At 40.7% G+C, this 14,285-nt stretch overlaps 1 protein-coding gene across 4 annotated transcripts in view; it reads right to left on the bottom strand.

The window, feature by feature from the left end:
* The window catches only part of LOC117415194 (signal peptide, CUB and EGF-like domain-containing protein 1), a 132,883-nt gene that overhangs the window by 92,810 nt on the left and 25,788 nt on the right, over positions 1 to 14,285 (bottom strand). For all 4 annotated transcript variants that reach the window (XM_034025220.3, XM_059026965.1, XM_034025222.3 and 1 more), the window contains exon 4: positions 650 to 784. In XM_034025220.3, coding sequence (XP_033881111.1) covers positions 650 to 784 — 135 coding nt within the window. The remainder of the gene's footprint in view (positions 1 to 649; positions 785 to 14,285) is intronic.

The raw sequence follows: 14,285 nt of genomic DNA, 5'->3' as shown, positions 1-14,285 counted from the left end.
CAAACTACAAGCTTATTGACCTTATCCTAAGCTTTGTACAGATAAATGAGGGTAGGCATTTGTTGCAATGATTTTAAAGAAATCTAGTACTGTTTCTGATGCAGGGTGTACAGTGTCAGAATGGTTCCACGACATCAATAAATGTGATATTATCATCATTCCATTTTATTGTTTTCTCCCCAATTTAGTAATGTCCAATTATTTTTGGGCTCAGCTCACCGCTACCACCCCTGCGCTGACTCGGGAGGGGCGAAAATGAACACATGCCGTCCTCCGAAGCGTGTGCCGTCAGCCGCCAGCTTTTTTACACACTGCAGACTCACCATGCAGCTACCCAGAGCTACAGCATCGGAGGACAACGCAGCCCTGGGCAGCTTACAGCCATGCCCACAGGCGCCCGGCCAGACCACAGGGGTTGCTGGTGCGCAGTGAGCCGAGGACACCCTGGCCGACTTACCCTCTCCCCCCCCCGGGTGGAGCCGCCCCCTGGGAGCTCCCACCCTCAGTCGGCAAAGGAATAGCCTGGACTCAAACTGGCGATGTCCAGACTATATGGCGCATCCTGCACTCCACACGGAGCACCTTTACTGGATGCTCCACTCGGGAGCCCCAACAAGTTCCCACTGTTGACAGAAAGACTGACACTCACCGTCAGAACGATGGATACAGGTGTGCTGGTTATCACTCAGGAAAAAGCCCTGCTTGCACAGACACTCATAGCTTCCCATGGTGTTCACACAGATCTGCTGGCAGCCACCGTTATTGTCAGCACATTCATCCACATCTGGAAATTAAAAGGAAAGAAACAGTCAGTGATGTAGAAACAGTTTATTGAAAGTCTAATGCTTTGTTTAACCTAAATTCACAAAACTATAGACCTTAAAATTGCTACTGTAAGCACAGTTCATGGAATGTACAGTAGTAAACGGTATTATGTATTTCAATATTATTAAATACGTTAGTGTGAATAAGCTATCTTTTTCAATTTACAATAATAAGTGTAATTCTATAAAAAATCTAATAAAGTACAGGTACATTTGACAAACAGTACGTTTACATGGCACAAGTATTCAGAATATTACGTTTTTGGAGTACTGGAATATTCAGAATGCTCTGTATACATGCAGGAGGGATTCTCTTATTCCTTTCATATTCTTTGATTCCATGGACGTATATTTCTGTTATTTGTTTTTACAGATATGGAATCTGATATTCTGAGATTGTGTAGATGCTTGTGGGTCATAATTCAGTGCAATGTGTTCACGCAGACATGCACGCTTACATCTTTATTATTTTTAGTTGCCCCTGTTTAGCCAAGCACATTGTCAACAGCCTACAGTAAACAAATGTACAGTAGAATAATAACCATAGTAAGTAAATAAATAAAGCAAATACTGTGTGTGTATCTATATAATGACATCATCACATGCATAGTTGCTATTTCAAAGAGCATTTGCCTGAATTTCTGTTATCGAGAGCTGTAATTGTATATAAATAAATCAATAAATAAATGTATGCTTTTAATTGTAGATGTATATTTTCAGATCTAGCATGTATTGATATTTTTTTTCTGTATATTATTTTGTACTCAAATTGTAAGAACATTTTATACTGTAACTGTACAGTACCCTGATAACTACTGGTGAGTGGCACTTAAATAAATAAATAAATAAATAAATAAATAATATATATGTGATGACTAATATATTACAATGTGATGACATAGTGATAGAATTATTTTCCTTCAGTCTCGTCAGTCAGCTGGTGAGGGTAACTTTCTTCTTCAAACCCGATGTCCACACCACGCTGTTAGATAGTGCACCCCTTACATAATAAATACATTTTTCCTTTTTGTTTTGTAATTTTTGCTACTTGCCAGTTATATACAGCGCTACACTTAATAAAGCATTGAATACAACATCTAGTTTATTATAAACTTATCTTCACTTTTGTAATATGAGTAAACAGTGCAGATGTGGGAAAAGCTTGCAGAGAGGAAAGTGTACAATATGTGCTTGTTTCTTCTTCTAGTTTTAAAATGTAAAGCTCAAGGTTTTTTCCATCGTCTCCCCTTACATGGCATGACGCGCACATGTTAAAGGCACGCAGCTGTGCTGAAGGGCACAATCTCACGGGATGCACTTTCACATGCTACACCGGGTCGGTGAAGACAAAGGGCGATTACCCAGTATGTCATTCATAAGGTTGAAGTAAGAAAAAATTGATAGATTCGCCCCAGTTCTTTTTTTTTTTTTTGCTTTTTGCTTTATAGTACTGTGCTTTTAAAACTTTACATTGATGATGAACTTGATCCACAGTTCTCTCAAATCCCCCTTCATGATTTTTTCCACCATCCTTTTAAACACTTTTGCAGATCTCTGTTTCTTGCCATCAAGCTGTTTTATGACTTTAAAATCCTTAATAAAAGTGATGTCTCCTCATCAGACCTAAAGTAGCTGTGTTTTCTCGCATGTGCCGTCATGTTTACTGCTGTGAGTATCTGTTACTGCGTGTGTCTGTTGTGGGTTACGCGTCATGGTTGGAATATGCTGTTTACATGGCTTTATATTCCACTAGTATTCCGCATACTAGTGGAATATGCCATCTCCAATATTCCGAATATGCAGAGGTGGAATATTCCTCTTCATATTCCGAATAAACTGTTTACATGGCTGTCACAAAGACGGCCGGAGTGGGTGGCGTCAGACCAGACACAGGAACACAAACGACAGAGAGATGGGGTTTTGGTGAGGCTGAACGCGTGATCGCGTTCAGCATTTAATAAACAGAACAGAAAATAAAAGGTTGGAACAACAAAAACACAGGACACGGCACTGGTAGCCAAAATAAACAGACAGACAAAACACTTAACAAACGGTGCACGGAGACAAACAAACACGGTGAGTACAAAACACTTATAATTATATCACTTATTTTAACTCCTTTCTCTCTCACCCGTTCTCCACTCTCGAACACCCAACTCCCGAGTGACTAAACGTGCATCTATATATACTGTTGTGCTGGGATTCAATTACTAATTAATTATTCACTTGAATCCCAGCACGTGAATTAATTCTGTGCAACCCCGTGCTCGCATATTATATTTTAAATGCACGTGCGTGATGTGCAATCCCGTGCCTAAATACAAATATACAATTTAAACACACGTGAAACACAGACCCGTTTATATCCCGTGTACCAATCTATACACCAACATTAACATACGCACGCAACATACATACACAGAACACACAAATGCACACAGGGGCGGGGCACTTTGCCACATATACCCCCCCTTGTGCGCAGCACACATGGCCTCAACGGCCACCTCCCCCCTTAAAAATCCAGCAGTCCAGGACAAAGTCTCGGGCTGGGAAGGGAGGCTCCAGTGGGCCCATGGCTGGCCATGCTGTCAGCACCCCTGCCGGTAGTGGCACGGCTGACAGCCTGTTGGTCCTGTCCTGCAGCGAAAAAGCTGCGGGGGCAGGTGGTCCCCCGACCTCCCCCTTCTTCGTAGCCGGCAGCTCCCTCCTGTGGGGCTCCGGCCACAAGAACTCCTGCAGCGAAACTGCTGCTGGGGAAAGTGGTCTCCAGACCTCGTCCCCCTTCGTGGCCGGCAGCTCCCCTTTCTGGGGCTCCGGCCACCGTACTCCCTGCGGAGGTACGGGCAGCAGAGGCAGCTCCTGCTCCTCTGCTCCGGGCGGTGGCGGAGGCAGAGGCAGCTCCAGCTCCTCTGCTCCTGGCGGTGGTGGAGGCAGAGGCAGCTCCAGCTCCTCTGCTCCTTGCGGTGGTGGTGGCGGAGGCAGAGGCAGCTCCTGCTCCTCTGCTCCTTGCGGTGGTGGTGGCGGAGGCAGAGGCAGCTCCTGCTCCTCTGCTCCTTGCGGTGGTGGTGGCGGAGGCAGAGGCAGCTCCTGCTCCTCTGCTCCTGGAGGTGGTGGAGGCAGAGGCAGCTCCAGCTCCTCTGCTCCTGGCGGTGGTGGAGGCAGAGGCAGCTCCAGCTCCTCTGCTCCTGGCGGTGGTGGAGGCAGAGGCAGCTCCAGCTCCTCTGCTCCTGGCGGTGGTGGAACCAGCAGGTATTCACCCTCTGCTGGTGGAGGTGGGAGGGGCCAGCAGTCCTCCCACTGCGGTGAAGGTGGAACCAGCAGGTATTCACCCTCTGCTGGTGGAGGTGGGAGGGGCAAGCAGTCCTCCCACTGCGGTGGAGGTGGAACCAGCAGGCATTCACCCTCTGCTGGTGGAGGTGGGACCAGCAGGTATTCACCCTCTGCTGGCAGCTTGGGTCCTAGGGCTGTGGAAGCCCCGACTTTCCTCTCTTTGGGCTGTGGACGCACCGACTCCTCCCTTTTGGGCTGTGGACGCACCGACTCCTCCCTTTTGGGCTGTGGACGCACCGACTCCTCCCTTTTGGGCTGTGGACGCACCGACTCCCCCCTCTTGGGCGTAGGACGTTCGGGCTCCTCCCACTCAGGCGTAGGACGTTCGGGCTCCTCCCACTCAGGCGTAGGACGTTCGGGCTCCTCCCACTCAGGCGTAGGACGTTCGGGCTCCTCCCACTCAGGCGTAGGACGTTCGGGCTCCTCCCACTCAGGCTGTGGACGCTCAGGCTCCTCCCACTCGGGCTGTGGACGCTCAGGCTCCTCCCACTCGGGCTGTGGACGCTCAGGCTCCTCCCACTCGGGCTGTGGACACTCAGGCTCCTCCCACTCGGGCTGTGGACGCTCAGGCTCCTCCCACTCGGGCTGTGGACGCTCAGGCTCCTCCCACTTGGGCTGTGGACGCTCAGGCTCCTCCCACTTGGGCTGTGGACGCTCAGGCTCCTCCCCATAACTGCGGAAGGGACAGTTGGCGAACAGATGATCCTGGTCGCAGAGGAGGCACCCCGGCGTTGGCTTGTTAGATCGCCGTGGATGTCTGCCCTTAGGCGGCACTCCTCCTCCCTGTCCTTCACCTCTTTATCCTCCTTCCATCCCATTTTATTTATTTATATATATATTTTTTTGTAATCCAACACTTTTTTTTTTTTTTTTCAAAAAAAATGCGGTTCCTGCTCTGGCCTGAGTCCTGGTCGATCCCACGCAGGACACCACGTGTCACAAAGACGGCCGGAGTGGGTGGCGTCAGACCAGACACAGGAACACAAACGACAGAGAGATGGGGTTTTGGTGAGGCTGAACGCGTGATCGCGTTCAGCATTTAATAAACAGAACAGAAAATAAAAGGTTGGAACAACAAAAACACAGGACACGGCACTGGTAGCCAAAATAAACAGACAGACAAAACACTTAACAAACGGTGCACGGAGACAAACAAACACGGTGAGTACAAAACACTTATAATTATATCACTTATTTTAACTCCTTTCTCTCTCACCCGTTCTCCACTCTCGAACACCCAACTCCCGAGTGACTAAACGTGCATCTATATATACTGTTGTGCTGGGATTCAATTACTAATTAATTATTCACTTGAATCCCAGCACGTGAATTAATTCTGTGCAACCCCGTGCTCGCATATTATATTTTAAATGCACGTGCGTGATGTGCAATCCCGTGCCTAAATACAAATATACAATTTAAACACACGTGAAACACAGACCCGTTTATATCCCGTGTACCAATCTATACACCAACATTAACATACGCACGCAACATACATACACAGAACACACAAATGCACACAGGGGCGGGGCACTTTGCCACAATGGCGTAATATAGATTCGGATTATTCAGTATTCTGAATACCAGTGGAATATTACTGGCCATGCAAACACACTGAGAGATTGCCGTGCAAACAGCAGTGATGTGTACAAGTTTGCAATACAATTCTGGGGAACATCTCACACAGATGACCCATGACCTAGAGCCCATCATCCACGGAGAACCGTTTTACACAATCAGAAAAACATTTTGAAAATTGTTTATGTAGCATGATGTATGTGCAGAGATTATTGGAACATTAAGCATAGCCATATTTATTTGGATTTCATGAACACATAATCAAATCAAATAAACACTCCACATTTGTTCAGTTAAGAGTACAATTTCATGAATTCCATACAGAAGTGTGTTCGACTATGCACTAGACTAGGTTAAAGGTCTGAGGTTATTAAGAGGTTAGTGTTGGTTATTGATGGTGAAATGCATACATACCGTACTGGATCAATTTATCAAAAATGACCTATGAACATCAGGAAGTATTATACAATGTGTATGAATTAAAATTCCATTATCCTATAGTATATGTATGAGTTTACATTTTCCATAAATCGATGATGCTCACAGACATCTTGTCAAAAAATAAATTAAAAAAATTATTTATGTCATGCCCCCTGTCCCCCCCCCAAAAAAAATAAAAACAAAAAACGTTTCCAGTAACAGCACAAAGTGTATGACTATTACAGCAATAAAAATGGAGCCCAGTTAAGTAAACTTAAAAGTAACCCTTGAAGATTTTTACTGAACAAACAACACTGTTCTCTTAATATATAATAGATATTTTAGGCCTGAACCCAATCTGTTTTATAAGCTTTTAGTGTATTTAAAATCCTCTTTATGTAGAGCTGTAAAATATTTATGACTGTGTTGTCACCAGGATACCTCTGTAAAACAAGATATCACATGAAACTCAGGCCTTCCCACTAAAACCTGCTTCATTGATGGATATCCACATCATTAGGAACAATGACTTTCTGTCCGGTTTCTGACTGTGTGCGCACAGCTGTGTGCTTTTCTTTTGCACAGCTAAATGAACTATACTGTACAAAACCCAAGCATCTCTTGTGAAAGGCCAAAAACAAAACCAATATGATGATTATTTCTTTTTACAGGTGAATAATAGAGGCATGTTTAATAGACAGCCATCTATTTAAAGCAGTCCCCTGTGGGACCAATTCAGTTTAACTGTATACTGCACATAGCTACACTACCTGGCCAGAAACAATTGAGATTGGCCATAATAGTCCACAATACACGTCCGACTGCATACATGTGTCTCTTCGTCTAGTGTTGAATTTTTCTGTGATTTGGGCCACTGTAGAACATCCAATGCTTTAAACACAATACATTGCACATCTCTGAGGGCTCAGTCTCCTGGGAGAGGCTTCTTTCCAAAGGTGGTTTTCTGCAAATGTTCGAAAACACCTGGGAGACGGTCTTAATAGATAGAGATCCTTCAAGCTTGTATTATACTGAAGGATCTCTGTCTACTATTATGCTTGTATTATGTGCAGTACCAATATTTGTGTAGTAACCTGGTATTCATCTAAGCTGTCAAAATGAGGTGATATTTTACAAAAATATATACGTTTTCATGAAACGTCAACTAAACAATTAAGTTTTCATTTCAATTTTAAAAGTACAATCAAAACTAGATTTTGTAAAAAAAATAAAATAATAAATAAATAACCTTCAAAATATCTGAAGTGGAACATACCAAAACAATAGAAAGATTTCCAGCTCAGTGACTGGTTCCTCCAATTTTAACAGACTAGCTGGTCCACAAAATGCAAAATATTGCTTAAATAAAGATACCACTGCTGTATTCCCTCCAGGTGCACTTCCAGAAAAATGTATCTTCTCATTTCCTTCCATTCACAAATAACTTCTGACTTAACCAGCTAGCAAATCACATTGACAGCTTGCAATTATGGCTTCTGACACTTTGACAAAGTCAAATAGAAAGATGCTACGCAACTGAAAAACACCAGTGAATTCCAAGGAGAAGATCTAAGGTTTATTATTGTAACATACCGCTTTTTGATTGTCTGTACTGTTTTAAAACAGTGACCTTAAGGACAAAGCAATAAATATAAATGTAATATGAATGTTTCCTTCCTTTTTCAGTTTACACAGATTTCAGCCAACCCACACAATCAAAATAAAGATACAACCTCTCTCATATTTTGTAAGCCAGAAATTCCCATGCCTGCGATCCAAGTGCAGTGACTTGATTCAAATTCAGAAGGAACATTAAAGTTTGTTAAAGGTTATGACCTTGTCTGTCTGGAGTGTACTTGCACTTTGTCATTCCCACTCCATTCAGTGAGACATGTTCCAAGGCCTACAGTAATTTTCTACCAGAAGTGACAAGCAAACACAAAGACCATTATTGGGTGCACAGACCCTTAAAAAGTTCTGGTCTCGAACAAAACAGCATGTTTCAATTACCCCTGTAATAGCTCCACTCATTTTCCTGTCAGCTTGTTTAGTGAAAGAACTTCATAAAAACAATCCCTTTATTAGCCATGTTTTCAATTACTTTTTAGCAGGCAAATATAAACCTGCAATGACAACAACAACCCCCGGGAAGTGTGCTTTGATTTGTTTTTTGTCTCCAATGTTTTTTGTTAAGCTCTCAGACAATGTATTTTTTAAAGGACTAAAATGTTGTCACTGGAAAATTTTTCAGTACTATTTTTTCATATCTATGTGTGTCAACAAATAGACGAATGAAGCATGGCATCCCTGAATTAAAGTTCAGAGACAGATGTAGCATAACATGCTATATGTTTTACATAATCAGAATATAAATTGTACTCTTTTACAAATTTCAGGAGAATTTCTCTGTGTTATATACAGTACAGGTTTCTGATGTGAAAAAGAAGACACTCAGCCAGCCTGCACCAACACTCAGATAAGGACAGTGGCTGTGCAATTGCTTTGGGTTCTGTTGCTCCAATAGAGACTCATTATTTTGCTTGACTTATTATTTTTCTCTAAATCTGGCTTTACCTTTAAACTTGTATAGAGAAACTTAAACAGAACAGCCACCTAATTTTCTTCAAATCACGTGGCAATGTGACCTTTCAACTCTGTCACCCCTACCGACTCTACGTAAATGTAGAGTTGGTGGGACCCGAAAAGTTGCAAGGTCACATTGACACATGATTTGAATGAAATGAGGAAAGCTGTTCACTCCTGGCACTTAGAAGTTTCCAGACAATCTCAATGCAAGCTCAAAGCCAAGTAAAGGCAGAGTACCTTTGGTAGCATATTGTAGCAACATGACCCATGACCACTCAGAATTGTACAAAATAATTTAAAATGACATTAGAAGCTTGCTCTTTTAAAATAAAGTGACACCCCAAGGTCAGAATTCTCTTCTACTTAAAAAAAAAAAAATAATAATCTGGTCAAACTTTTAAAGGGATCATCTGAGATGTGTGTGAGTGCTTTCAAATCAAGGATTTGACTATTGCAATATGGTACAGGGGAATCTCTGTGAGCCAGCGGCATGTGTCCTACGACTGAAGCACCCCAAATATCCGGAGGAGGGAAACAAAAACAACTTAAAAAGAAAATAAACTTCACCAGTGCTTGAAACAATCATAAAAAAGGAACAAATTATCAACACATTGCAGGCAGCTGTCTTCAGGAAAGGAAAAATAAATAAAAAGCTAAATCAAAAGGGCAAAGAGGAACTGTACTAGATTACTCTCTAATCAGGACCCCGATTATACAATCTTAAATCAATTAGTGCCCTAACTTGTTGACATAAGGCATCTGGGAGTATATGAAATGATTTTCTACATCCTTCTAGACTGAATGTATCGCCTTTCATTTGTGTTTTAAAGAGCAGACAGAAAGGTTTCTGGTTATCATTCCTGGTGTCTATTAGATCCCACAGACCCATGAAACAGAGCAAGCGAACACATGCTCCAAATGTAAAATAAACACTGAGGACTGGGCTACATATACATTTGCACCCTGTCGGGACGAAGTTGTAAACCACCAGCGAAAAAAAAAGCGTCATGCAATGGGATTTGGGGCATGTCCTTCAAATACCATTAGAAGCAGCTCTATATTGGAAGTATATAATGTAGCATTAGGGTTTACACAGCTGGCAATAAAGAAAACCTGTGAAGATGATGCACCCAAAGGCTATTCAGTCTTCATAGCATCGATCTTGAAGGCTGTAGGAAAAACCCTTGATACTTGATACTAGAAGTAATGTAGTTGTATACCTAATGCTAGTAAGATTCCACAAGTTTTAATTTAATTGTGAGATGAATTGAGTATATAAGGGATTGTGATAAAAAGGAATAAAGAACCATTCAAGTCAGTCTTCTTTATAATTTGGTTCTGGCAAGACAGTGTTCAGATAAACTGTCGACAACGAATTAAATGAATCAGGTATAGTTGCTGCAGGCTGTGCACAACGTCAGTTTCAAAACCTTAAAACTATGATTTTGTTAGTTGCAATGTGTTGGTCACAGCCAGCAAACGATACAGTACTTAACATTAGCAGACAATTACTTATTGGAAAACAATATATTCTATGTTTCAGTTTATATAGTAACAAGAATGAAAGTGCAAGTGGAATGGTGTTATGAGGCAAATGGGAGCAACAACCATGCTGCCTTTTATCTGATTCTCAAGAATAAAGGGTGAGCATTACAGCACTTTTTTTGACTGCATGTTAAGATACATGTAGTGCAAAAAAATCTGGTAATATATGACCTCATATGTCATGACTTTACCATGTTCTAATTGTAAACCAAAAACCCCCAAAAAAACATTTTATCACTGTCGTACAACAAAGTAACAATCCTTTTAGCTGCTTTAAGAAATACAGAATATATAAAATAACCAATAAGGTTGTTACTGAATGTAAATAGCATCCCTGATGTGTATTTTATAATACAGAAAAGCTCATATACCTGTTAGAATTTATTTTCAATCACGGCAGATCTAACAGACTTTGATAGAGGTCTGACAGTGTTGGCTTGGTGATGACATTGGCACCATAGGTAATAGTAATAGTAATATATATATATATATATATATATATATATATATATATATATATATATATATATATATATATATATATGTTGTTTGAATGTGCATGCATACCAACAAAAATATCCCACTTCATTGCCAGTGTTTAATACTTTTGCTTTACCACTACACATTGTCAGCATATAATGTGTGATTTCAGATATAAAGCCGTCAAAACAGAAGCACATATAGTTTATTATGAATGTGACATAAACAGATTGTAAAGAATTTAGTTAGTGAATATAAATATGAAACTATAACATACACATATCTTGGCCTACGTTATATAAAATTAAATATTTTGAATAACCAAGAGCATACAACCACAAATTGACTTCAGTTAGGATTTTCTCATCAATTGCACTCAATGTTTGACCTAAAGCTCTTGTCAGTGTAAGCTAAGAGCGAGCCGGCTTGTAGAGAATTCTCCCAGTTACATTTTTTTTTGGGAGTGCCTACCTCTAGAAGTTGCATTGCAATCCAGCATAAACACAAGTTCATTATTTATTTACACTTAACGTGCTGCTGTGTGCACGTTTTAAACTGTTTAGTAATTAATGTTTGCTTGTCGACAATGTGTTTTCTCAAGAGTGACAAAAGTCTACGATGGCAGATAAGAATTAAAATGGGACATAAGAAAATTCAGACTACTAGTGTGTACAGTAATTAATGACATATACGGGTGGTTTCACAGACATGGTATAGTAGGCCTAGTTCTGGACTAGTTAATCAAGCTCTAAAAATGTGATTTCATAAACATCAGATAATCTTAGACTAGATTGTTCTGGATTAAAAAGTCTATGACTAAGCTAGTAAAGAATTAATATAATTAAAGCACAGGTTAGTCTGGTTTAAACTTAATTAAACCAACAGTGCAAAGCTGGTACTTATTTGAAGTTGCTACAAACACCTGGCATGGACAATCCAGCTTCCTGAAAATGATAAACTCAACACCAACAATGGAAAAGGAGGAGAAAGCAGGGAGGAAAAAGCATTCTAAAAACTTTAGTGATTTTGAGAAAATCATACTAAAGCAAATAGTATTGAATTTTCCAATAATTGAAAACAAGCAGCATAACAACACAACTAAGGCAATGAAAAAAAAAGCCTGGCTTGAAAGGTGCAATTAGTATAATTCTACTGAAAAAGTAACAGCAAGAACTGTACCAGCAACAGGTGAGATATATGCTCTTTACATACGTTTTTAATTTCTTATATTGCAACTTTGATTATTATGTTGTATCCATCACTGTGCTTTGAAAATTCTTGTGTTAGTTGTAAGTGAACATAGCTGTGTAAGAATAGTTTTTTTCATTTGTATTTACAATGTTAAATTATAGTAACTGAATGAAGCTTGCAGAAAAACGTAAAGAAATATTGCCTTTCTTGTATCAAGGAAAACTGCCGAACGGAGGGAACGCTTTCAAACTGGGTTTCCCCCACCAAAACCAGATCGGGACCAGCTGGGTGATCTGCTGAGTGGGTTAATACAGAGCCAACAACCCCCGCCAGGTATCCCTAATGATGATCACATGAACAGCTCCAAGGACTCAGAGGAAGAACAGCACCATTACGATACATTTGGTAAGATGTTTCTTCAGAACGATTGCCCAGTCTTTTATTATGGTATTTATTGTTAACATATTATTCCATAATCAACAGTATACAATAATATAAATTCTATGATTATTTTTCAGAGCCAGATGAACTCAACAGTTCTGGTGAATGCTGTATCATGAAGGAAGTTGAAAGAAGAAATGAGGAAGAACCAGCTACGTCTGCTGCAAGGGGTGGGAATACCATCCAGAATAAAAAGAAAAGAAGCAAAAAAATGACCACCCATGAAAAGCTTGCAATTGAATTTCATCAATACAAATTGGAATATCTCAAAGAAGAGCATGAAATGAAAATGAAGGAGGAAGAAAGAAACATGCGCCACACAGAGAATACAAAATGTATAAGGGATTGTACACAGCGAGGCTCGCAAGAAAGCACCTGTTTCAGTTTTGAGGTACAATATGTTAACTTGTAAATACATGTTCATAAATAATATGTTTACTGAAAACCATGTTGCTTGTTTGAATTACACTGTTACACCACAAACAGTATTAAATATTTGTCAACCTAATTGGAAAAGTGTTCAAGAACAAAAGCATCCCAATAGGCCAGTCCATTTCTGTTGCTGTTGTCTGCTACAATAGTTGGAACAACAGTTTCATCCTCTTCTTTACTGGGGGGGTCTGGGTTGCCTTGTTGTTTTAAAAAAATGTGCAGCACAGCTGTGGCAATGATAACAATACAGCACTTCCTTGGATGAAAGCGGAGTGTCTTTCGTAGACACTGAAAGCGACTCTTCCACACACCAAACATGCCTTCCACAAGGTTTCTTGTACGAACGTGAGCTTGGTTATATCGTTGTTGGGAAACCTGCTGTATTAAGGTAGGGGACAGTGCATAGCCACTGTCACCAAGTAAAATGCCACCATGTTATCCTCTTTCAAACTGAGCATACAGGGAAGAATTCTGGACAATTCTTGAGTCATGAGTTGCACCTTTCCACTGAGCAACAATATTTGAAAACAATAACTTTGTGGTGCACACACCTTGAACTTTGATAGAAAACCAGTTTTGTCAGTTTCTGTACTCCTCATAATCTGGCATTGCCGGGCGCTTGAAGGGAATGTGACACCCATCTAGCAGCCAACAACACCAGGGAAGTTCCCATATTTATAGAACTGTACATTGTAAATGTCTTGTTCAGCAGCATCTGGGAAATGAATGTAATCTATGTCAGTTTCAGCTGACATAAGTCATAGTAGACTTTATGGACTATTCTGCATACAGTTGGTTCACTGACACCCAACAAATCCCCAGTTTCCTGATAAAAATTTCCAGTAGCTAAAAACCTCAAGATGACCAAAACTTGTAAAACAGGAGGAAGAGGCTTCCCCCGCAGAGATGCATGAGACAGCTTTGGCTCAGGTAATGTTAGTAGCTGTACTACATTTTCTCTATACATCCGAAAACGATCACAGAAGTTCATGTCACCGTAATAGTTAATTAGATCACTTCTGTCTAGCATTATTCTTCCCTCTGGTCTTACTGGAACACACCTGTGATCATTAACATAGTCCAAGTACTCAATTTTCTTCAGGTACTGAGGACAAACTGGATTTAATTTGAATTTAACCCTACCCTGTTACAAGTTTAAGTTAAGCCTCCACATAGTTCTGGACTGCGTCTAATGTACCTTCATGAAACTAAACTTTTATAGTCAAGAACTGCCATACTCCAGCAGTATTTTAAACCTTGTTGATGAAATTAACATTCCATTAATCTAGATTAAATGTGCAATTTAGTCCAGGATCAGAGCTAATCGGGATCTGTGAAACCATTCATGCATTAATTTGTTTATCTAGTTCAGGTACATGTTGTATGAAATATGTGTTTCTAACGACATTAGGGGCTTCAAGTACCCACTGGGAGATTCAACATTCTGTGCCTATG

This window comes from Acipenser ruthenus, chromosome 7 (assembly GCF_902713425.1).
Source record: "Acipenser ruthenus chromosome 7, fAciRut3.2 maternal haplotype, whole genome shotgun sequence".
Lineage (NCBI taxonomy): Eukaryota > Metazoa > Chordata > Actinopteri > Acipenseriformes > Acipenseridae > Acipenser > Acipenser ruthenus.
The sequence above is the reverse complement of the archived record's forward strand: the minus strand, read 5'-3'. Positions and strand labels throughout refer to the sequence as shown.